General features: G+C 47.6%; 1 protein-coding gene across 13 annotated transcripts in view; it reads right to left on the bottom strand.

The window, feature by feature from the left end:
- The window catches only part of myo18ab (myosin XVIIIA b), a 351,310-nt gene that overhangs the window by 189,823 nt on the left and 135,086 nt on the right, over positions 1 to 26,401 (bottom strand). For all 13 annotated transcript variants that reach the window (XM_072469598.1, XM_072469597.1, XM_072469599.1 and 10 more), the window contains 2 exons: positions 15,123 to 15,235; positions 8,181 to 8,357 (listed from right to left, as the gene is read on the bottom strand). In XM_072469598.1, coding sequence (XP_072325699.1) covers positions 8,181 to 8,357; positions 15,123 to 15,235 — 290 coding nt within the window. The remainder of the gene's footprint in view (positions 1 to 8,180; positions 8,358 to 15,122; positions 15,236 to 26,401) is intronic.

Consider the following 26,401-nt stretch of genomic DNA (forward strand, 5'->3'; position numbering starts at 1 on the left):
TTTCCAAACAGCAGGCATCACAAGAAAGATGCTGCTTAGCTTGAATGGAAATTGACTTGCCACTTTAAATTGCGCAAAACCAAAGCTGATCAGAAGATTATTTTTCTATACCTTTTAGGAGGGCATATCTCATTTATTTTTAGCAAAGTGTCATGTGAGAGTGCCTTTAAGAAATGGATGTGTATGCAATGTACCTTTAAGAAATGCAGTGATGTCAGAGTGTGGGTGGAGCTGGGTTTTAGCTCAGCCATTTTGCAGTTTTTGAGTTTCAGTTTTGAGGAAAAGAGCTTGGGGTGTCTGTGTTTGCAGTGAGCTGGATCTGCTGTGATCTCTGCCATGAAAGGCTATCTCTGGATCATTTGGGTGATTTAAACTCATAAGAGTAATGCCTTTAACCTGATGTGTTTCTGTTTAAAGGTGTTAAGTCTCTTGGATGTTGAAAGGAATAACTGAAGGATTATTCAGTGTTGTATTATTTTCGGGGTTCTCTCTGAAGTAAGGGGTGTTAAGTGATCCAATGTTTATTTAAAAGGTTAAGTTGAGTTCATGGAATAAATATTGTTTTGTGTTTAAAAACCCACGTGTCCATAATTGTAATACCACACTTGGAAAACAAGCCGTGTGCTTCAGAAGAAACAATACATTAAAGGGGGAGGTTGCTTGAACTCCATGATACATTTTGGGGTCCTGAAAACGCCTCTCCCATAACAATTGGGGGCTCGAGGGGGATAAAAGTCTATCTATTGGATTGGCTTTTGTGAACTTAACGACAGTGAAGGATTGTTGCTTTTCCGGTGTGGTATTTTAGTTTAAGTGTGGTGTGGACAATGGCTTTTTCAGAGGCTCAGAAGTTTTTTGTGGTGGAGACTGTCACACGCAGTACCTTACAGACAGAGACTAAAAGCAGACTGTTGGGTCTGGCAAAAACATTGCAGTTAACATTACCTGACAAAATGCAAAAAGATGAGGTAATTATGGTGGTGGTTAAGCATATAAATTGCCTGAGATAGAGTTTGACTCATTGGAAATGGCAAAAATTCAGTTGCAAATTAAACAAATGGAACATGAGAAAGAATTAAAGCGGATTGAATACGAGACAGATAGAGAGGAAAAAGAGAGAGAAAGAGAGAGGAAAAAGAAAAGGAGAGAGAAGAAAGGAGAAAAGAAAGAATAGCCCTAGCAGAACAAAAAGGAAAAAGAAAGGAAGATACAGATCAGGGAAAAAGATAAAGAGAGGGAGTTTGAACTTCAGAAAATGGCCATGAAACATGACAGTCAATTAAAATTGGCAGAGGTAAAGGGAAATGTACAGTTGGATGATAGTGATAGTGAGAAAGAGTGTCATAGTCGAAGGCTTGGTGGGAATCTATTTAAATATGTCCAAGAATTGTCAAGGTTTGGCGAGAAGGAAGTGGAAGCCTTTTTCATTTCAGTTGAGAAGGTAGCTAAACAAATGAAATGGCCACAGGACATGTGGGTATTACTGATTCAAACAAAGCTGGTAGGTAGAGCTAGTGAAGTGTCACTACCGGAGGAGGTATCTGGAATGTATGAGGAGGTGAAGAAATCCATCTTAAGTGCATATGAGCTAGTGCCTGAAGCTTGCAGAGAAAGGTTTAGAAAGTTAAGGAAAGAATTTGGTCAAACATACATGGAGTTTGAAAGGCTCAAACAGAGTAATTTTGATAGGTGGATAAGGGCTTTGAAAATAGACCAAACGTATGAAGCTCTCAGATAAATTATACTTTTAGAGGAGATAAAAATTCAATTCCTGATGTAATGAGAACTCATGTGGAAGAACAGAGGGTTAAAACTGTGAGATTAGCAGCAGAAATGGCAGATGATTATGTTTTTGTTCATAAATCAAAGATTGGTTTCCAACATCAGTTTCAGCCGGTGAGGGATAGAAACTGGGGACATGAGAAATAATCAAGTGGTAAAGGTAAAGGTGATCTGATGGGAGACAATAAAGAGAGTGTACCTCAGATTAAAAAAGAAATCCAGGAGGGTGGAAAAGAGATGACAAGTTTCAAATGTTTTCACTGTAATAAACTAGGCCATGTAAAGTCACAGTGTTGGTGGTTGAAGAAAAGCACTGAGAAGGCTGATGTGGTACAACAGGATAAGACAGTGGGATTTGTTAAGAGTGGTAAAGGAAAGCCCAAGGGAAACAAAGGAGTTGCAAACGATTGTACAGCCTGTTCAAGAAGTAATTGTTAAGAAGGTGCCAGATGTCTTTAAATAATTTACTTGTGTGAGTAGTTTACTCATGTGTATCAGGAGGAGCAAGTAAAGAAGTCACAATTTTAAGAGTAACAGGGGCTAGTCAATCTTTAATGGCAAGAGATGAGGAATTATGTAGTTTGGGAAGGATGTTGCCAGAAAAGGTGATATGTGGAATTCAGGGTGAGAGGAGTTGCGTTCCACTATATAAGGTAAGGTTGGAAAGTACAGTGAAGAGTGGTGAAGTGGTAGTAGGAGTAATAGAGAAACTTTCTTGTCCAGGAATACAGTTTATCTTGGGTAATGATATAGCTGGATCGCAGGTGGGAGTGATGCCTTCTGTGGTTGATACGTCAGTGTAAAAATCAGACAACTGAAGGGTTGAAGGACGAATATCCTGATATTTTTCCGGATTGTGTAGTAACCCGGTCGCAAAGTCACAGGTTAAGACAAGAGGAGAAATCAAAGAGTGAAGATGAAGTTGAAGTGCAATTATCAGAAACGATTTTTGATCAGATGGTTGAAAAAGAACAAGAACAGGTGGAGGATGAGGCAGATATTTTTCGATCAGGAAAATTGGTGGAGTTACAACAGAAAGATGTAGAAATAAAACGGAGTTATCAGAAAGCATATACGGAAGAGGAATCGGAGAGTATACCAGAGTGTTATTAACGTAAAAGTGATGTCTTGATGAGAAAATGGAGACCTGTACATATGTAGGCGGATGAAAAGTGGGCAGAAGTTCATCAAGTAGTATTGCCGGTAGGGTATAGAAAGGAGGTGTTGTGTGTTGCACATGAGGTACCAGTGGGAGGTCATTTGGAATAAGGAAAACTCAAGCTAAAATCCAGAAACATTTTTTATTGGCCTGGACTACATAAATATGTAGTTAAAGTTTGTTAATAATGTCACACATGTCAAGTGATAGGGAAACCTCAAGGAGTGATAAAACCAGCGCCCTTAATACCCATTCCACCAATTGAGGAACCTTTTACAAGGGTCCTAATCTATTGTGTAGGACTGCTTCCTAAAACAAAAAGTGGGACTCAATATCTTTTGACTATACTGGATGTGTCTACTAGGTTTCCAGAGGCCATTCCAGTACATAATATTACAGCTAAAAGGATTGTGGAGGAGTTACTTAAATTCTTTACTAGATATGGACTACCCACAGAAATTCAATCGGATCAAGGATCAAATTTTACTTCAAAGTTATTCAAAGAAGTAGTTATGGATAGCTTAGGAATAAAACAATTTAAATCAACTGAGTACCATCCAGAATCGCAGGGAGCGTTAGAAAGGTGGCATCAGACATTAAAGACAATGTTGAGGGCGTATTGTCAAGGTTATCCAGAGGATTGGGATAAAGGAATTCCATTCGTATTGTTTGCAATTAGGGATGCACCTAATGAGTCTACCAACTTTAGTCCTTTTGAACTAATTTTTGGTCATGAGGTAAGAGGACCACTTAAATTAATTAAGGAAAATTTGGTGGGTGAGAAATCGGAAATTACACTATTGGATTACGTGTCAAATTTTAGGGAACTATTAAATAGAGCAGGTGAATTGGCTAGCCAACATTTGAAAGTTGCCCAAAATATGATGAAACGGGTAGCGGACAAGAAATCCAAAGTCCGTAGTTTTGCCAGTGGGGATAAAGTTTTAGTGTTGTTACCAGTGGTAGGTGAACCTTTAAAAGCTAGGTTTTGTGGACCTTATCAGATTGAAAGGAAATTAAGTGTGGCGAATTATGTGGTAAAAACATCAGATAGAAGGAAGACTCACCGGGTGTGTCATGTGAATATGCTTAAAAGGTACTTTGAAAGGGAAGGAGAGAAAAAGGAGGTTTTAATGATTCTAACTCAAAGTGACGAACCAAATCCAGATGACTGTGAATTTGACATACCTCAAATTAAATTGGAAAATGAGGATGTTCTTAAAAATTGGGATGAATTGTTAAGTTACCTTCCAGAGGAAAAACAAACTGACCTGAAAGAGTTATTGACATCATATGGGCAAGCTTGTAGAGATAAATTGGGAAGTACTAAAATGGCTATACATGATGTAGATGTGGGAATTGCTGTTCCTATCAAATGACATCCATATAGATTTAATCCTTTAAAATTGGCACAGGTTAACAGAGAGATTGAGAGAATGCTGAAGAATGGCATAATTGAAGTGGGTTGCAACCAATGGAGCTCACCCATAGTGATGGTACCTAAACCAGACGGTACCCAACGGTTGTGTCAGGACTATCGAAAGGTGAATGCAGTTACAAGAACGGACTCTTATCCTATCCCGCGTTTGAAGGATTGTATTGAGAAATTGGGACAATCTGCTTTTATTTCCAACTTCCAGACATGGAAAGAATATTTAAAACATCGTATGGAGTTCTTCGATCGACTTCAGGCGGCAGGTTTGGTGATGAACCTAGCCGAAGTGAATTTGGAGAAGCCCGAATCACTTTCCTTGCGGAGTTTCCGATACCCTCAAGACGAAGGGAAATAATGCGATTTCTTAGCATGAGTGGATTTGATCGAACAGTTGTGCAAAACTTTTGTGGCATGCTTACTCCACTGATGAAATTGCTGAAGAAACATAAAAAAATTCAATGGACAGCGGACTTTCAACAGGCATTTGATCAGGGGGTTGGATAGGGTGGACAGTGAGAGCCTTCTCCCGCGGATGGAAATGGCTGGCACGAGGGGACAGAACTTTAAACTGAGGGGTAATAGATATAGGACAGAGGTCAGAGGTAGGTTCTTTACGTAAAGAGTAGTAAGGCCGTGGAATGCCCTACCTGCTACAGTAGTGAACTCGCCAACATTGAGGGCATTTAAAAGTTTATTGGATAAACATATGGATGATAAGGGCATAGTGTAGGTTAGATGGCTTTTGTTTCGGTGCAACATCGTGGGCCGAAGGGCCTGTACTGCGCTGTATTGTTCTATGTTCTATGTTCTATGTGGCTGCCTGAAAGCTGTCATCACCAATGCTCCTGTATTGGAAAATTGCAAGGGACTCTGTGGTCAGATTGAACTAAAGTATCTGATTATAAAGGGAAATGCCGAGGAGTAGAGGAATGGATGGATCGTGCAGAGACTTTGTTCAAAGAGACTGTCAATCGAGAAGGATTTTGGGTGGAGGAAAAAGAACAAAGTAAAATGGACTATATTATTATACCTATTTGTGTGTGTTTTTTTTTTAGAAACGAAAAGGTATATTTACTGTGCACATTTCTTAGTGGATGGTGCAAAAGTGAAAAATGAAACCATCTTGAAGTTGATGGTTTATTTCTTTTTCTTGGGGGGAGGTGTCATGTGAGAGTGCTTTTAAGAAATGGATGTTTCCGCAATGTACCTTTAAGAAATGCAGTGATGTCAGAGTGTGGGTGGAGCTGGGTTTTAGCTCAGCCATTTTGCAGTTTTTGAGTTTCGGTTTTGAGGAAAATAGCTTGGGTGTGTCTGTTTGCAGTGAGCTGGATCTGCTGTGATCTCTGCCATGAAAGACTATATCTGGATCATTTGGGTGATTTAAACTCATAATAGTAATGCCTTCAACCTGATGTGTTTGTTTAAAGGTGTTAAGTTTCTTGGATGTTGAAAGGAATAACTGAAAGATTTAGTGTTGCATTAGTTTTGGGGTTATATTTAAAGTAAGGGGTGTAAAGTGATCCAATGTTTATTTAAAAGGTCAAGTTGAGTTCATGGAATAAACATTGTTTTGTGTTTAAAAACCCACGTGTCCATAATTGTAATACCCACCTGGAGAACAAGCCATGTGCTTCAATAGCAACAATACATTAAGGGGGGAGGTTGCTTGAACTCCATGATACATTTTGGGGTTCTGAAAACGCCTCTCCCATAATAAAAGAAGAAAAATGCAGCACAGGAACTGGCCCTTCGGCCCTCCAAGCCTGCGCCGACCATGCTGCCTGTTTAAACTAAAATAGTCTACACTTCCGGGGTCCGTATCCCTCTATTCCCATCCTATTCAAGTATTTGTCAAGATGCCCCTTAAATGTCCCTATCGTCCCTGCTTCCACTACCTCCTCCGGTAGCGAGTTCCAGGCACCCACTACCCTCTGTGTAAGAAAACTTGCCTCGTACATCTTCTCTAAACCTTGCCCCTCGCAACATAAACCTAGGTCCCCTAGTAAATGACCCCTCTACCCTGGGAAAAAAATCTCTGACTATCCAGTCTGTCTATGACCCTCATAATTTTGTAGACCTCCATCAGGTCGCCCCTCAACCTCCTTTGTTCCAGTGAGAACAAATAGCTAATTCCCTCCATAACAGGCAACATCCTGGTAAATCTCTTCTGCACCCTCTCTAAAGCCTCCACATCCTTCTGGTAGTGTGGCGACCAGAATTGAACACTATACTACAAGTGTGACCTAACTAAGGTTCTATACAGCTGCAACATGACTTGCCAATTTTTATACGCAATGCCCCGGCCAATGAAGGCAAGCATGACGTATGCCTTCTTGACTACCTTCTCCACCTGTGTTGCCCCTTTCTGTGACCTGTGGACCTGTACCCCTGGATCTCTCTGACTGTCAATACTCTTGAGGGTTCTACCATTCACTGTATATTCCCTATCTGTATTAGACCTTCCAAAATGCATTACCTCACATTTGTCCGGATTAAACTCCATCTGCCATCTCTCCGCCCAAATCTCTAAATGATCTAAATCCTGCGGTATCCTCTGACAGTCCTTATCACTGTCTGCAATTCCACCAACCTTTGTGTGGTCTGCAAACTTACTAATCAGACCAGTTACAATTTCCTCCAAATCATTTATATATACTACGAACAGCATTAGGGATCTAATTTTAAGAATAGTTATCCTTTATAAAAATAGTATGTAAGTTATTCAAAATTTCAGACCACATTGTAAACCAGTCTTCAAAACTGTTCTTCATATAATCCACCTCTAATGTGAACATTGGAAGGAAATAGGCAGAGCACAGTGCAGGCTTAATATTTTAAACTTTCAGTCGGGAATTAGCCTAAAAAGTTGAATACAGTTTGAAAAAATAAAATAAAAAATAAAAAATAAAAAAATTAAAAAAAAATCACAAAAAATTATGATTATTGATGTTCAAGTCATTTTACTACTATTCATTTACCATTTACGTCATAAAAATAGCCTGCACAAAATAACTATAATTTCTCCACTGATAGTCTACAGATCACAGAGAATTTCATTTTTATAAATTGAAACTATTTTAAATCAGTTTATGACATAATGGAGTTTTTGTGGTATGTGCACTTATATTACACAAAGTTCGCGAAGTGATATTCACAGTATTAAGCACTTCAGCGACTGAATTTTCTAAAGACAGAGATTAAAAATAGCTTGTATAAATTCTCAGATAATTTAGGCTTGTGAAACACTAACAATGCAAGTATCTATTCTCACGTTAAAGGGTTTTAAGCGCGGCTTTTTAAAAATTAATCCTTGGGATATGGGCATTGCTGGCAACGCTAGCATTTGTTGCCCATTCCTCATTGCCTTGGAGGAAGTAGTGGTGAGTCATCTTCTTGGAACTATTGCTGTAGGCACACCCACAGTGCTGTTAGGGAGGGAGTTACAGGAATTTGACCAAATGAACAATTCAATGCCAACCTCATATTAAAGAGTCGACTATATTATTATGCAACTAAAATGCAATACTTTTAATTCAAAGTTGCTTAATTGTTGATCATAACTTTTTCTAGCAAAAGCTACCTGTCATTTAAATTGCTTAATTTAGTCAATTTGAAGCTTTTGAAAGCAAAACGGCTTTGAAATAATAGTACATTGTATGACTATCATATAGTCTTTGGACAATATGCTCCCCCATATTAAAAATCATATTTTCCATTTTATCTATAGTCACTGAAATTAATTGAAGCTGCTTTGGCACTCAACATTGTTAAAGAACATCACAAAGGAATATTCTAAAGACATACCTTCTCAGAATACATTGAAGGAGAGCTGAGGGGATTCACCACTATCATATTTGATCCTGCATAAGTATGAATTAGGTTACCCCCATAACGTTGGCGTAGTGTGTGAAGAACACTAGATTCATTAAGATACAACAAGGATGCAAGATCTTCCACTCGGTCATAGGTTGGTGGATTTGCCTGTTAAATGAAACAATAAGTATGAAGGGAAGGAAAACAAGCAGTTATTTCTAATATAAAAGCAATTTACTGCAGATGCTGGAATCTGAAACAAAAACACAAAGTACTGGACAATCTCAGCAGGTTTGACAGCATCTGTGGGGAAAAGGGAGCTAACGTTTTGAGTCTGGATGACTCCACGTCAAAGCTCAAAGCATTTCTTTGTGCCTTTCTAAAAATCACAGAGCTGTTCCAAAGATAGTGGACGAAAGAGGACTTTTAGTGACCAACTCACCTATTGCTCTTAGGGAGAAAGTTTAAAAAAAAAAGTGAGTACCTCATGTATAGACACACATTGCCATACCCAACATCTTCAACGAAGCTAAATAAATCTATATACAAATGGCATTTCTAATCACTTGCTGGAACATACCCCACTCAAATAAAACCAAAGAGCTTAAGATGCACATTAGAATGTAAAACATAGGGCGGGATTCTCTGAAATAGAGGCGGAGTGTCCGCGCCATCGTGAACGTTGTCGCGTTTCATGACGCCGCGGAACGGGCGCGGGCACAACCAATTCTGGCCCCCCCATAGGGGGCTCATGCGCGAGGGACTGCCTCAACGTCCGTGTCTGCGTGGGTTTCCTCCGGGTGCTCCGGTTTCCTCGCACAGTCCAAAGATGTGCAGGTTAGGTGGAGTGGCCATGATAAATTGCCCTTAGTGTCCAAAATTGCCCTTGGTGTTGGGTGGAGGTGTTGAGTTTGGGTAGGGTGCTCTTTCCAAGAGCCGGTGCAGACTCAAAGGGCCGAATGGCCTCCTTCTGCACTGTAAATTCAATGATAATCTATGATTAATCTAGGACAAAGGTTCGGCACAACATCGTGGGCCGAAGGGCCTGTTCTGTGCTGTATTTTCTATGTTCTATGTTCTATGCAACGGCCCCAACGCAACATGGCGTGGGGGTTCAGGGGCCGGCCGCTTAACAAAATAGGGCCGGGGCTGGAGAGGCCGGCCCGCTGATCAGTGGGCCCCGATCATGGGCCAGACCCCATCGGAGGCCACCCCCCCCCCCCCCCCCCCCCCCCCCCAGTGAAGGAGCCCCCCCAAACAGGCCGTCTCCTGACCCTGAGCACAGAGTTCCCACCGGCTGCGAGCAGGTGTGAACGGCGCCGGCGGGAATCTCCCGTTGCCGCTCGGCCCATCAAGGCCGGAGAATCGGCGGCCAGGCCGCGGCCAGCGCCAAGCGCGCCGGCGCAGATTCTCCGCTCCTCAGAGAATTGCGTGCCAGCGTCAGGGCGCGGTTGCGGCGGGTCTCCGGCCCGGCGCGAGGCTCGGAGAATCCAGCCCATAGCGTGCAGAAGGAGGCCATTCGGGTCATCGAGTCTGCACCGACCCAGTTTACGCCCTCACTTCCATCCTATCCCCGTAACCTAATAACCGCTCCTAACATTTTTGGACAAAAAAAAGTTAGCAGAATCAAGAGTTTGGAACTGCCAATAAGTTTACACAGGAGCAGTCCTGGGCCTTAACCCAACGAAAAAAATTCAGTAAATTGACGAGGCTGCTGTTGACAGGCAGAAAAAGTCTCATTTGTATTGGCATCTGAAACATTGAACTAAAGTAATGATTTACAAGTATACTCTTTGAAACTGAGATTTAACAATGTGACCTTGTGAACCGCTAAGGGTTTAACATAGAACATAGAACATAGAAAATACAGCACAGAACAGGCCCTTCGGCCCACGATGTTGTGCCGAACCTTTGTCCTAGATTAATCATAGATTATCATTGAATTTACAGTGCAGAAGGAGGCCATTCGGCCCTTTGAGTCTGCACCGGCTCTTGGAAAGAGCACCCTACCCAAACTCAACACCTCCACCCAACACCAAGGGCAATTTGGACATTAAGGGCAATTTATCATTGGCCAATTCACCTAACCCGCACATCTTTGGACTGTGGGAGGAAACCGGAGCACCCGGAGGAAACCCACGCAGACACGGGGAGGACGTGCAGACTCCGCACAGACAATGACCCAATCCGGAATCGAACCTGGGACCATGGAGCTGTGAAGCAATTGTGCTATGCACAATGCTACCGTGCTGCCCTTAAGAACAAATAAATCTACACTATATCATTTTACCGTAATCCATGTACCTATCCAATAGCTGCTTGAAGGTCCCTAATGTTTCCGACTCAACTACTTCCACAGGCAGTGCATTCCATGCCCCCACTACTCTCTGGGTAAAGAACCTACCTCTGATATCCCTCCTATATCTTCCACCTTTCACCTTAAATTTATGTCCCCTTGTAATGGTGTGTTCCACCCGGGGAAAAAGTCTCTGACTGTCTACTCTATCTATTCCCCTGATCATCTTATAAACCTCTATCAAGTCGCCCCTCATCCTTCTCCGCTCTAATGAGAAAAGGCCTAGCACCCTCAACCTTTCCTCGTAAGACCTACTCTCCATTCCAGGCAACATCCTGGTAAATCTTCTTTGCACCTTTTCCAGAGCTTCCACATCCTTCCTAAAATGAGGCGACCAGAACTGTACACAGTACTCCAAATGTGGCCTTACCAAAGTTTTGTACAGCTGCATCATCACCTCACGGCTCTTAAATTCAATCCCTCTGTTAATGAACGCGAGCACACCATAGGCCTTCTTCACAGCTCTATCCACTTGAGTGGCAACTTTCAAAGATGTATGAACATAGACCCCAAGATCTCTCTGCTCCTCCACATTGCCAAGAACTCTACCGTTAACCCTGTATTCCGCATTCATATTTGTCCTTCCAAAATGGACAACCTCACACTTTTCAGGGTTAAACTCCATCTGCCACTTCTCAGCCCAGCTCTGCATCCTATCTATGTCTCTTTGCAGCCGACAACAGCCCTCCTTACTATCCACAACTCCACCAATCTTTGTATCGTCTGCAAATTTACTGACCCACCCTTCAACTCCCTCATCCAAGTCATTAATGAAAATCACAAACAGCAGAGGACCCAGAACTGATCCCTGCGGTACGCCACTGGTAACTGGGATCCAGGCTGAATATTTGCCATCCACCACCACTCTCTGACTTCTATCGGTTAGCCAGTTTGTTATCCAACTGGCCAAATTTCCCACTATCCCATGCCTCCTTACTTTCTGCATAAGCCTACCATGGGGAACCTTATCAAATGCCTTACTAAAATCCATGTACATTACATCCACTGCTTTACCTTCATCCACATGCTTGGTCACCTCCTCAAAGAATTCAATAAGATTTGTAAGGCAAGACCTACCCCTCACAAATCCGTGCTGACTATCCCTAATCAAGCAGTGTCTTTCCAGATGCTCAGAAATCCTATCCTTCAGTACCCTTTCCATTACTTTGCCTACCACCGAAGTAAGACTAACTGGCCTGTAATTCCCAGGGTTATCCCTAGTCCCTTTTTTGAACAGGGGCACGACATTCGCCACTCTCCAATCCCCTGGTACCACCCCTGTTGACAGTGAGGATGAAAAGATAATTGCCAACGGCTCTGCAATTTCATCTCTTGCTTCCCATAGAATCCTTGGATATATCCCGTCAGGCCCGGGGGACTTGTCTATCCTCAAGTTTTTCAAAATGCCCAACACATCTTCCTTCCTAACAAGTATTTCCTCGAGCTTACCAATCTGTTTCACACTGTCCTCTCCAACAATATCGCCCCTCTCATTTGTAAATACAGAAGAAAAGTACTCATTCAAGACCTCTCCTATCTCTTCAGACTCAATACACAATCTCCCGCTACTGTCCTTGATTGGACCTACCCTCGCTCTAGTCATTCTCATATTTCTCACATATGTGTAAAAGGCCTTGGGGTTTTCCTTGATCCTACCCGCCAAAGATTGTTCATGCCCTCTCTTAGCTCTCCTAATCCCTTTCTTCAGTTCCCTCCTGGCTATCTTGTATCCCTCCAATGCCCTGTCTGAACCTTGTTTCCTCAGCCTTACATAAGTCACCTTTTTCCTCTTAACAAGACATTCAACCTCTCTTGTCAACCATGGTTCCCTCACTCGACCATCTCTTCCCTGCCTGACAGGGACATACATATCAAGGACACGTAGCACCTGTTCCTTGAACAAGTTCCACATTTCACTTGTGTCCTTCCCTGCCAGCCTATGTTCCCAACTTATGCACTTCAATTCTTGTCTGACAACATCGTATTTACCCTTCCCCCAATTGTAAACCTTGCCCTGTTGCACGTACCTATCCCTCTCCATTACTAAAGTGAAAGTCACAGAATTGTGGTCACTATCTCCAAAATGCTCCCCCACTAACAAATCTATCACTTGCCCTGGTTCATTACCAAGTACTAAATCCAATATTGCCCCTCCTCTGGTCGGACAATCTACATACTGTGTTAGAAAAGCTTCCTGGACACACTGCACAAACACCACCCCATCCAAACTATTTGATCTAAAGAGTTTCCACTCAATATTTGGGAAGTTAAAGTCACCCATGACTACTACCCTGTGACTTCTGCACCTTTCCAAAATCTGTTTCCCAATCTGTTCCTCCACATCTCTGCTACTATTGGGGTCCTATAGAAAACTCCTAACAAGGTGACTGCGCCTTTCCTATTTCTGACTTCAACCCATACTACCTCAATAGGGTGATACTCCTCGAACTTCCTTTCTGCAGCTGTTATACTATCTCTAATTAATAATGCCACCCCCCCACCTCTTTTACCACCCTCCCTAATCTTATTGAAACATCTGTAACCAGGGACCTCCAACAACCATTTCTGCCCCTCTTCTATCCAAGTTTCCGTGATGGCCACCACATCGTAGTCCCAAGTACCGATCCATGCCTTAAGTTCACCCACCTTATTCCTGATGCTTCTTGCGTTGAAGTATACACACTTCAACCCATCTCCGTGCCTGCAAATACTCTCCTTTGTCAGTGTTCCCTTCCCCACTGCCTCATTACACGCTTTGGCGTCCTGAATATCGGCTACCTTAGTTGCTGGACTACAAATCCGGTTCCCATTCCCCAGCCAAATTAGTTTAAACCCTCCCGAAGAGTACTAGCAAACCTCCCTCCCAGGATATTGGTGCCCCTCTGGTTCAGATGCAACCCGTCTTGCTTGTACAGGTCCCACCTTCCCCAGAATGCGCTCCAATTATCCAAATACCTGAAGCCCTCCCTCCTACACCATTCCTGCAGCCACGTGTTCAACTGCACTCTCTCCCTATTCCTAGCCTCGCTATCACGTGGCACCGGCAACAAACCAGAGATGACAACTCTGTCTGTCCTGGCTTTCAACTTCCAGCCTAACTCCCTAAACGTGTTTATTACCTCCACACCACTTTTCCTACCTATGTCGTTGGTACCAATGTGCACCACGACTTCTGGCTGCTCACCCTCCCCCTTAAGGATCCTGAAGACACGATCCGAGACATCCCTGGCCCTGGCACCCGGGAGGCAACATACCTCCCGGGAGTCTCGCTCGCGACCACAGAATCTCCTATCTATTCCCCTAACCATTGAATCTCCTACAACTATTGCTTTTCTATTCTCCCCCCTTCCCTTCTGAGCCCCAGAGCCAGACTCCGTGCCAGAGACCTGACCGCTAGGGCCTTCCCCCGGTAGGTCATCCCCCCAACAGCATCCAAAACGGTATACTTGTTTTGAAGGGGAACGGCCACGAGGGATCCCTGCACTGTCTGCCTGTTTGTTTTTTTCCCCCTGACTGTAACCCAGCTATTCTTGTCCAGTACCTTGGGTGTGGTTACCTCCCTGTAACTCTTATCAATCACCCCCTCTGCCTCCCGGATGATCCGAAGTTCATCCAGCTTCAGCTCCAGTTCCCTAACACGGTCTTTGAGGAGCTGAAGTTGGGTGCACTTCCCGCAGGTATAGTCAGTGGGGACACCGGTGGTATCCCTCACCACCCACATCCTACAGGAGGAGCATGTAACTGGCCTAGCCTCCATCCCCTCTTACCTTACAGAATATAGCTGCTGTGTGGACTAACTAGATCTCCGCCCTCCGACTCTGCTCCCAGTCAGCAACACTTCCTGTAAACTCCTGGCTCTCTTCGCACTCTTTGCGGAAATGTCAGAAACAAAATGAAAGGAGCACCTTACTCCCTCCTCACCTAACTCCCTCGGTCACCAAACTCTCACTATCGCACTCAAAAAGCACCAAATTCAGCACTCCCTCGGTCACCAAACTCTCACTATCGCACTCAAAAAGCACCGAATTCAGCACTCAGTGCAAACAAAGTCTGCACTGTAGGGGATCACTTTTATACTGTGAATCTAGCCTCTGAAAAACTGGCCTAATCCAATTAACTAATTAACAAGCTCCAGCTGCAAGTGCCTAGAAGTAGAAGCCTGTTTAAAGCTGATTGAAAATTCACCTTCTTCTAAACCAAACAGCAACTTTTAAGTTAATTAACTAAATAAAAGAAAGACTAAACTTTAGATAAAAATGAAGCCTTATACTCCCTCGGTCACCAAACTCTCACTATCGCACTCAAAAAGCACCAAATTCAGCACTCAGTGCAAAACAGGTTTATAGATACCAGTTTGAAACTCATTGTTTAATTAGATCTTAATTACAGTTTGTTTACAGATATATGTATGGAGGATTATTCTATATTCAGTACATTTAACAATTTACCCACAATTGGAAGCAAGTGTATGTCGAATAAGCCTGTATATTGAAGGGTGTCAAAATTTATTTTAGAATGTCAATAATTGAAAATAAATTATTCTAGTTAATTATACTCTTATAATATAACAGACTTGCCTTCTCCACATCATCTTCATCTGCATCAAGTATTGTTCTATCATGATCCAGTATAATTTTCACTTTCCCTTCAGGGAGGTTGGAGGCTTCAGCATCAGTTTTCAAATTAGCAGCTTCAGCAAAAATACAATAGTTCAGAATATTCAGTACACTGCATTCCATGTACAAAAACATAATTCTATTATTTCTATGTACTATTAGAATAGTTGCAATGTGGGACTTCCAGGTGCGGCGATGACCAGCTGAGTCGCACGTTTCGGCAGCTCCCGGTGAAATGGACTTTTGGGCTCTTGATAGGAGCCCCAACGGCAATTTTGACGGCTAAAAGTACTGTGCGGTGAACCAGAAGGGAATCCCCCCTGGATACGGATGAAAAAAGGAGAAAGTGGCCGGATTGCAGTGGATCCTTTAGAACTGCGGCAAGGAAGGCAAGCAAAAACCAAGATGGCGTCGGAAGGTGGCAGTTTAACATGGGGCCCTGAACAACAAGAGTTCTTGAAATGCTGTGTGGAAGAGCTCAAAAAGGAAATGAAGAAAGAGCTGTTGGCCCCGATACTACAGGCGATCGAAGGGCTAAAGGAGGAACAAAAGACCCAGGAGCGGGAGCTTCGGGTCGTGAAGGCAAAGGCAGCCGAGAATGAGGACGACATACAGGGCCTGGTGGTGAAGACGGAGATGCATGAGGCACATCAGAAACGATGTGTGGAAAGGTTGGAGGCACTGGAGAACAACGCAAGGAGGAACAACCTGAGGATTCTTGGTCTTCCTGAAGGTGCGGAGGGAGCAGACGTCGGGGCATATGTGTGCACGATGCTGCACTCGTTAATGGGAGCGGAGGCCCCGGCGGGTCCGTTGGAGGTGGAGGGAGCATACCGAGTGATGGCGCAAGGACCGAGAGCAGGAGAAATTCCCAGAGCCATAGTGGTGAGATTCCTCCGTTTTAAGGATAGAAAAATGGTCCTTAGATGGGGAAAGAAAACTCGGAGCAGTAAATGGGAGAACGCGGTGATCCGCGTTTATCAAGACTGGAGTGCGGAGGTGGTGAGAAGGAGGGCGAGCTTTAATCGGGCCAAGGCGGTGCTTCATAAAAAGAAGATAAAATTTGGAATGCTGCAACCGGCAAGACTGTGGGTCACATATCGAGGGAGGCACCACTACTTTGAGACGGCGGATGAAGCGTGGACTTTTATTGTGGAAGAAAAACTGGAATGAGCGGGTTATTAAAAAGAACGTTTGAACAAAGTGGTGGGACGAATGTGGGGGGCGAAGAGGGGGGTTAAAAAGGGGGGAAAGAGGAGTTTTATGTATTAATCCTGCGATGTGGTAACTTTTCTCTCTTCCACAGGTGGTGATGGGGGGAGATGGGGAGGTGGAGGAGATGGGGCGTTGGCCATTGGGGGCGGGGCCAAGGGAGAAGCGCGGGCTTGGTTCCCGCGCTATGATAATCATGGCGGGAATAGAGAAGCAGGAAGGAGGGAGCGTCGCACGGTGCGAGCCGAGGTCACGGGGGGGGGGGGGGGAAGCCGGGGTCGGCCAGAGTTTGCTGACTTCTGGGAGCAACATGTGGGGAGTAATTACGCTAGCGGGGGATCTAGCGGGGGGGGGGGAATTACTGGGTTGCTGCTGCTGGGGAGAGGGGGGAGCTGGTATGGGAGGGGATGGGCGGGGGGGCACCGCCTGGGGGAGATACAGCTGCGTGGGAACCGGGTGAGGAGCTGGAAAAAGGGGATGGCTAATCGACAAGGGGGAGGGGGGGGAGGGTAGGAAGCCCCCCAACCCGGCTGATCACGTGGAACGTGAGAGGGCTGAACGGGCTGATAAAGAGGGCACGGGTACTCGCATACCTTAAGAAACTTAAGGCAGATGTGGTTCTGTTACAGGAAACGCACCTGAAACTGATAGACCAGGTTAGGCTACGCAAAGGATGGGTGGGGCAGGTGTTCCATTCGGGGCTAGATGCGAAAAACAGGGGGATGGCTATATTAGTGGGGAAGCGGGTAATGTTCGAGGCAAAGACTATAGTGGCGGATAACGGGGGCAGATACGTGATGGTGAGTGGCAAACTACAGGGGGAGACGGTGGTTTTGGTAAACGTATATGCCCCGAACTAGGATGATGCCAATTTTATGAGGCGGATGCTAGGACGCATTCCGGACCTAGAGATGGGAAAGCTGATAATGGGGGGAGATTTTAATATGGTGTTGGAACCAGGGCTGGATAGGTCGAAGTCCAGGACTGGAAGGAGGCCGGCAGCAGCCAAGGTACTTAAAGATTTTATGGAGCAGATGGGAGGTGTAGACCCGTGGAGATTTAGCAGACCTAGGAGTAAGGAGTTCTCGTTTTTCTCCTATGTCCATAAAGTTTATTCGCGAATAGACTTTTTTGTGCTGGGAAGGGCGTTGATCCCGAAGGTGAGGGGAATGGAGTATACGGTTATAGCCATTTCTGATCACGCTCCACACTGGGTAGACTTGGAGATAGGGGAGGAAACAGGAGGGCGCCCACCCTGGAGAATGGATATGGGACTAATGGCAGATGAGGGGGTGTGTCTAAGGGTGAGGGGATGCATTGAAAAGTACTTGGAACTCAATGATAATGGGGAGGTCCAGGTGGGAGTGGTCTGGGAGGCGCTGAAGGCGGTGGTTAGAGGGGAGCTGATATCAATAAGGGCACATAAAGGGAAGCAGGAGAGTAAGGAACGGGAGCGGTTGCTGCAAGAACTTTTGAGGGTGGACAGACAATATGCGGAAGCACCGGAGGAGGGACTGTACAGGGAAAGGCAAAGGCTACATGTAGAATTTGACTTGCTGACTACGGGCACTGCAGAGGCACAATGGAGGATGGCACAGGGTGTACAGTACGAATATGGGGAGAAGGCGAGCAGGTTGCTGGCACACCAATTGAGGAAAAGGGGAGCAGCGAGGGAAATAGGGGGAGTGAGGGATGAGGAAGGAGAGATGGAGCGGGGAGCGGAGAGAGTGAATGGAGTGTTCAAGACATTTTATAAAAAATTATATGAAGCTCAGCCCCCGGATGGGAGGGAGAGAATGATGGGCTTTTTGGATCGGCTGGAATTTCCCAAGGTGGAAGAACAGGAAAGGGTGGGACTGGGAGCACAGATCGAGGTAGAAGAAGTGGCGAAAGGAATTAGGAGCATGCAGGCGGGAAAGGCCCCGGGACCGGATGGATTCCCAGTCGAATTCTATAGAAAATATGTGGACTTGCTCGCCCCGGTATTGACGAGGACCTTTAATGAGGCAAAGGAAAGGGGACAACTGCCCCCGACTATGTCTGAAGCAACGATATCGCTTCTCTTAAAGAAGGAAAAGGACCCGCTACAATGCGGGTCCTATAGACCTATTTCCCTCCTAAATGTAGATGCCAAGGTCCTGGCCAAGGTAATGGCAATGAGAATAGAGGAATGTGTCCCGGGGGTGGTCCACGAGGACCAAACTGGGTTTGTGAAGGGGAGACAGCTGAACACGAATATACGGAGGCTGTTAGGGGTAATGATGATGCCCCCACCAGAGGGGGAAACGGAGATAGTAGTGGCGATGGATGCCGAGAAAGCATTTGATAGAGTGGAGTGGGATTATTTGTGGGAGGTGTTGAGGAGATTTGGTTTTGGAGAGGGGTATGTTAGATGGTGCAGCTGTTGTATAGGGCCCCGATGGCGAGCGTGGTCACGAATGGACGGGGATCTGCATATTTTCGGCTCCATAGAGGTACAAGGCAGGGATGCCCTCTGTCCCCATTATTGTTTGCACTGGCGATTGAGCCCCTGGCGATAGCGTTGAGGGGTTCCAAGAAGTGGAGGGGAGTACTTAGAGGAGGAGAAGAACACCGGGTATCTTTGTATGCGGACGATTTGTTACTATATGTGGCAGACCCGGCGGAGGGGATGCCAGAAATAATGCGGATACTTGGGGAGTTTGGGGATTTTTCAGGGTATAAATTGAACATGGGGAAAAGTGAGTTGTTTGTGGTGCATCCAGGGGAGCAGAGTAGAGAAATAGAGGACCTACCGTTGAGGAAGGTAACAAGGGACTTTCGTTACCTGGGGATCCAGATAGCCAAGAATTGGGGTACATTGCATAGGTTAAATTTAACGCGGTTGGTGGAACAAATGGAGGAGGATTTCAAGAGATGGGATATGGTATCCCTGTCACTGGCAGGGAGGGTGCAGGCGGTTAAGATGGTGGTCCTCCCGAGATTCCTCTTTGTGTTTCAGTGCCTCCCGGTGGTGATCACGAAGGCTTTTTTTAAAAGGATTGAAAAGAGCATCATGGGTTGTGTGTGGGCCGGGAAGACCCCGAGAGTGAGGAAGGGATTCTTACAGCGTAGCAGGGATAGGGGGGGGGGGCTGGCACTACCGAGCCTGAGTGAGTATTATTGGGCCGCTAATATTTCAATGGTGAGTAAGTGGATGGGAGAGGAGGAGGGAGCGGCGTAGAAGAGATTAGAGAGGGCGTCCTGTAGGGGGACTAGCCTACAGGCTATGGTGACAGCCCCATTGCCGTTCTCACCGAGGAACTACACCACAGCCCGGTGGTGGTGGCTACACTGAAGATTTGGGGACAGTGGAGACGACATAGGGGAAAGACTGGAGCCTTGGGGGGGTCCCCGATAAGAAACAACCATAGGTTTGCCCCGGGGGGAATGGATGGGGGATATGGAATGTGGCAAAGAGCAGGAATAACGCAACTGAAAGATCTGTTTGTGGATGGGAAGTTCGCGAGTCTGGGAGCGCTGACCGAGAAATATGGGTTGCCCCAAGGGAATGCATTCAGGTATATGCAACTGAGGGCTTTTGCGAGGCAACAGGTGAGGGAATTCCCGCAGCTCCCGACACAAGAGGTGCAGGACAGAGTGATCTCAAAGACATGGGTGGGGGATGGTAAGGTGTCAGATATATATAGGGAAATGAGGGACGAAGGGGAGACTATGGTAGATGAACTAAAAGGGAAATGGGAAGAAGAGCTGGGGGAGGAGATCGAGGAGGGGCTGTGGGCAGATGCCCTAAGCAGGGTAAACTCGTCGTCCTCATGTGCCAGGCTAAGCCTGATTCAGTTTAAGGTATTACACAGGGCGCATATGATTGGAGCACGGCTCAGTAAATTTTTTGGGGTGGAGGATAGGTGTGCGAGGTGCTCGAGAAGCCCAGCGAATCATACCCATATGTTTTGGTCATGCCCGGCACTACAGGGGTTCTGGATGGGGGTGACAAAGGTGCTTTCAAAAGTAGTGGGGGTCCGGGTCGAACCAAGCTGGGGGTTGGCTATATTTGGGATTGCACAAGAGCCGGGAGTGCAGGGGGCGAGAGAGGCCGATGTTTTGGCCTTTGCGTCCCTAGTAGCCCGGCGCAGGATATTGCTAATGTGGAAAGAAGCCAAGCCCCCGGGGGTGGAGACCTGGATAAATGACATGGCAAGGTTTATAAAGCTAGAGCGGATTAAGTTTGTTCTAAGGGGGTCGGCTCAAGGGTTCACCATCCTCAGTGGCAATTGGAGCTGGGCAACAAATGTTGGCCTCGCCAGTGGTGCACATATTTTGTGAAAGAACTTTAAATAAAAGTTTAATTTGGCAAGGCTGAAACACATGAAAGCTTCTCAGTGGAGGGAGTGAATGTTTATGGTAGTGAAGAGCATAGGTTGGACTCCAGAACAATACCAATGGTTTGGTGTGGGCAGAGAAGTGTCAAATGGAATTCAATCCGTGTGAGGTAACGCATTTGGAGAGGGCAAACAAAGCAAAGAAATACTCAATAAACAGGAAAATATTGATAGGGGTTGAGGAAGTGAGAAACCTTGGAATGCATGTTTGCAGGTCCTTGAAGGTGGCAAAACAGGTGGACAAGGTGGTTAACAAAGCACCTGGAATGTTTTCCTTTATTGGGCGAGGTATTGAGTTAAAAAAGCAGGGATGTAATGATGGAACTGTATAAAACGCTGATTAGGAACTTCCAGTTGCGGCTATGCGGAGCTAAGCCACACATTTGGCGGCTCCCGCTAAAACGGACTTTTGGGCTCTCCAGAGGAGCCCCAACGGCAATTTTTTCAACGACTTCCAGTGTGGGAAGGGGATAGCAAGGTCCCTTCCCCCTGCCATAGTATATGGAGTGGACCAGGAGTGGAGCGGTCAAAAAACCTTTTTTGGAGCAGCGAAAAGTGCGAGGGAGAAAAAACAAGATGGCGGTGGGCGGAGATCAAGCGGCATGGGTGCAGGAGCAGCAGGAGTTTCTCAGGTGCTGCTTTGAGAAGCTGAAGAAAGAGGTACTGGCGCCAATGCTGACGGTGATCGAGGGGTTAGTGGAGACCCAGACGGCCCAACGAGGATGAGATCTTGGGCCTGGCGGTGAAGATGGAGGCACACGTGGCGCTGCACAAGAGGTAGGCGGAAAGATTCAAGGGCCTGGAGAACAGGTCGAGGAGGAAGAATCTTCGGGTTCTGGGTCTCCCTGAAGGAGTGGAGGGGGCTGATGCCGGGGCATATGTGAGCACGATGCTCAACTCGCTGATGGGTGTGGAGGCCTCTCCGAGTCCCCTGGAGCTAGATGGGGCTCATCGGGTCCTGGCGAGGAGACCCAAGGCCTACAAGCCGCCAAGGGCGGTAGTGGTGAGGTTCTGCCGTTTCGTGGATAGAGAGTGTGTCTTGAGATGGGCCAAGAAGGAGCGGAGCAGCAGGTGGGAGAATACGGAGATCCGAATCTATCAGGACTGGAGTGCGGAGGTGGCAAAGAAGAGAGCTGGTTTTAATCGGGCCAAGGCGATGCTCCATCGGAAGGGGGTTCGGTTCGGAATTCTGCAGCCAGCGCGATTGTGGGTCACGTTTCAGGATCGACACCACTACTTCGAAACGCCGGAGGAGGCTTGGACCTTTATACAAACTGAAAAGTTGGACTCAAACTGAGGGTTTGTGGTTGTGGGGGGGCTGTCGGCTGTATACAGGGTTTTAACTATGCGTAGGGAATGTTCCACAGGTTGGATGATGGATGGGGGAAGAGATCTGATGGAGAGACTGTGAGAGAGTGTGGGCGCCGGGGCTGGAGGGAGGGGAGGCCCGGGGATGGGGGAATTGGGATAAGGCCGCAACAGGAGCGGCGCCAGAGCCGGCTCAGGAAAGCGCGGGCTTTTTCCCGCGCTAGGGAAGGACGGGTGTGGGGGTGTGGATGAGCGCACACTGATTGCTGGGGAGGTGGGGGTGGGGGGATTCCCACACGGGGGGGGGGGGGGGGTCAATGGGACGGCGGGGGAGGCCGGGGTCAGCAGGAGTCTGCTGACTTACGGGAGTGTTATGGGGGAGCAAAAGAGCTAGATACGGATCTAGCGGGGGGAGGGGGGGGGAAATAGGGTTGCTGCTGCATTGGCCGATGGGGAACTGGAAACAGAAGAGGTGGTCGGGGCGGGGGTCCCCCGTCTGGGGGACTGGAGAGTGCGGGAGGCGCGGGCACGGGACTGGCCTAGAAAAGGAGATGGCTAGTCGGCAAGGGGGGGGGGGGGCATCCGGCTGATAACTTGGAATGTGAGGGGCCTGAATGGGCCGGTTAAGAGGGCCAGAGTGTTCGTGCACTTAAAGGGACTGAAGGCAGACAGGGTCATGCTTCAGGAGACACATTTGAAGGTGGCAGACAAGGTCAGGTTACGAAAGGGATGGGTAGGACAGGTATTCCATTCGGGGCTGGATGCAAAGAACAGAGGGGTGACAATACTGGTGGGGAAGCGGGTGTCGTTTGGGGCCAAGAATATTGTAGTGAACAATGGAGGTCGATACGTGATGGTGAGAGGTAGGTTGCAGGGGACGTGGGTGGTATTGGTATACGCCCCGAACTGGGATGATGCTGGATTTATGAAGCGCATGTTGGGGCGGATTCCAGATCTGGAGGCAGGAAGCTTGATAATGGGGGGCGGGGGATTTCAACACGGTGTTGGACCCAGCATTAGATCGTTCCAGATCCAGGACAGGGAAGAGGCCGGCTGCGGCCAAGGTGCTTAGGGGGTTTATGGACCAGATGAGGGGAGTAGATCCGTGGAGATTTGCTCGGCCCCTGGCCAGGGAATTCTCTTTTCTTTCTCACGTACACAGAGCCTACTCCCGGATAGATTTTTTTGTTTTGAGTAGGGCGCTGATCCCGAAAGTGGAGGGAACGGAGTACTCGGCCATAGCCATCTCAGACCACGCCCGCACTGGGTGGAGCTGGAGTTAGGAGAGGAGAGGGACCAAGGCCCACTGTGGCGTCTGGATGTGGGATTACTGGCGGATGAGGTGGTGTGCGGGAGGGTGCAGGGGTGCATCGAAAGGTATTTGGAGGCCAACGACAACGGGGAGGTGCAGGTGGGGGTAGTATGGGAGGCGCTGAAGGCGGTGGTCAGGGGAGAGTTAATCTCCATCAGGGCTCACAGGGAGAAGAGAGAGGGCAGGGAAAGGGAGAGGTTAGTGGGGGAGATCCTAAGGGTAGACAGGAAATATGCAGAGGCCCCCCGAGGAGGGACTACTTAGGGAGCGGCGAAGTCTTCAGACGGAATTCGACCTGTTGACCACAGGGAAGGCAGAGGCACAATGGAGGAAAGCACAGGGGGCGACGTACGGGTATGGGGAGAAGGCGAGCCGGATGCTGACACATCAGCTCCGTAAGAGGATGGCAGCGAGGGAGATAGGTGGAGTCAAGGATGGCAGGGGAACTACGGTGCAGAGTGCGGTGAAAGTAAATGAAGCATTTAAGGACTTTTATGAGGAGTTGTACAGATCTCAGCCCCCAGCGGGGGAAGAGGGGATGCGACGATTTCTAGATCAACTGAGGTTCCCGAGGGTGGAGGAGCAGGAGGTGGCTGGTTTGGGGGCGCCAATTGGGTTGGAGGAGCTGGTTAAAGGACTGGGGAGCATGCAGGCGGGGAAGGCCCTGGGGCCAGATGGGTTCCCGGTTGAGTTTTACAGAAAGTATGCGGACCTGTTAGCCCCGTTGCTAGTGAGGACTTTCAATGAGGCAAGGGAGGGGGAGACCCTGCCCCCGACAATGTCCAGGGCGCTGATCTCTCTGATCCTGAAGCGGGACAAGGACCCACTGCAATGTGGGTCGTATAGACCGATCTCGCTCCTCAATGTGTTTGCTAATTTGCTGGCAAAAGTGCTGGCTACGAGTATTGAGGACTGTGTCCCGGGGGTGATTCATGAGGACCAGACGGGATTTGTAAAGGGCAGGCAGCTAAACACCAATGTGCGGAGGCTCCTAAATGTGATTATGATGCCATCGGTGGAGGGAGAGGCGGAGATCGTGGCAGCTATGGACGCGGAGAAGGCCTTTGACCGGGTGGAGTGGGAGTATTTCTGGGAAGTGTTGTGGAGGTTTGGGTTTGGGGAGGGGTTTATCAGTTGGGTTAAGCTCCTATATAGAGCCCCGGTGGCGAGTGTGGTTACGAATCGGCGGAGGTCGGAGTATTTTCGGCTGTATCGAGGGACACGGCAGGGGTGCTGCCCCCTGTCCCCCCTGTTGTTTGCATTAGCAATTGAGCCTTTGGCCATGGCATTAAGGGAGTCCAGGAAATGGAGGGGGGTGGTCCGAGAGGGAGGGGAGCATCGGGTGTCGCTGTATGCGGACGACCTGTTGCTGTATGTGGCAGATCCAGTGGAGGGGATGGTGGAGGTCATGCGGATCCTAAGGGAGTTTGGGGACTTCTCGGGCTATAAACTCAATGTAGGGAAACGTGAGCTCTTTGTGGTGCATCCAGGGGACCAGGGAAGAGGGATAGACGACCTACCGTTGAGGAAGGCGGAAAGGAGCTTTCAGTACTTGGGGATCCAGATAGCTAGGAGCTGGGGGGCCCTACACAAACTTAATTTGACATGGCTGGTGGAGCAGATGGAGGAGGACTTTAAAAGATGGGATGTGTTGCCACTCTCGCTCGCGGGCAGGGTACAGTCGATTAAAATGATGGTCCTCCCGAGGTTTCTTTTTGTGTGCCTTCCTATTATGATTACCAAGGCCTTTTATAAGCGGGTAGGTAGGAGCATCATGGGTTTTGTGTGTGCAAACAAGACCCCGAGGGTAAGGAGTGGGTTTCTGGAGCATAGTAGGGACAGGGAGGGCTGGTGTTGCCGAATCTGGGTGGCTATTATTGGGCAGCCAACGTGGCGATGATCCGTAAGTGGGTAATAGAGGGAGAGGGGGCAGTATGGAAGAGGCTGGAGATGGCTTCCTGCAAAGGGACGAGCCTGAGGGCGCTGGTGACGGCACCGCTGCCGCTCTCGCCGACAAGGTACACCACGAGTCCGGTGGTGGCGGCAACGCTAAAGATCTGGGGGCAGTGGAGACGACATAGGGGTGAGATGGGAGCCTCGGTGTGGTCCCCGATCCGGGAGAACCATCGGTTAGTCCCAGGAAGGATGGACGGGGGGTTTTGGAGCTGGCATCTGGCAGGGATCAGAAGGATGGGGGACCTGTTTATAGACGGGACGTTTGCGAGCCTAGGGGCGCTAGAGGAGAAGTTTGGGTTACCCCCGGGAAATGCGTTCAGGTATATGCAAGTGAGGGCGTTTGTGAGGCAGCAGGTGAGGGGATTCCCGTTGCTTCAGGCACAGGGGATTCAGGACAGGGTAATTTTGGGTGTATGGGTCGGAGAAGGCAAGGTTTCGCCGATATATCAGGAGATGAAAGAAGAGGAGGAGGCTTCGGTAGAGGAGCTGAAGGGCAAGTGGGAGGAGGAGTTGGGGGAGGAGATTGAAGAGGGTCTGTGGGCTGATGCCCTGAGTAGGGTTCATTCCTCTTCCACATGTGCCAGACTCAGCCTGATACAGTTTAAGGTTATTCACAGAGCGCATATGACAGGGGCGAGGCTGAGTAGGTTCTTTGGGATGGAGGACAGATGCGGGAGGTGCTCGGGAAGCTCGGCGAATCACACCCACATGTTCTGGTCGTGCCCGGCACCGGATGGGTTCTGGAGGGGTTTTAGTAAAGACTGTGTCCAAGGTGGTGAAAGTCCAGGTCAAGCCAAGTTGGGGGCTGGCATTATTTGGGGTGGCGGACGAGCCGGGAGTGCAGGAGGCAAAAGAGGCCGGTATTCTGGCCTTTGTGTCCCTGGTAGCCCGGCGGAGGATCTTGCTCATGTGGAAGTGTGGAAGCCTGGATAAATGACATTCATTAAGCTGGAGAGGATAAAGTTTGCCTTGAGAGGGTCTGCGCAGGGGTTCTTCAGGCGGTGGCAACCATTCCTAGACTATCTCGCGGTGCGTTAGAATGAGGTCGGTCAGCAGCAGCAGCAACCCAGGGAGGGGGGGGGGGGGGTACT

This window comes from Scyliorhinus torazame, chromosome 12 (genome assembly GCF_047496885.1).
Source record: "Scyliorhinus torazame isolate Kashiwa2021f chromosome 12, sScyTor2.1, whole genome shotgun sequence".
NCBI classification, from domain to species: Eukaryota; Metazoa; Chordata; class Chondrichthyes; order Carcharhiniformes; family Scyliorhinidae; genus Scyliorhinus; species Scyliorhinus torazame.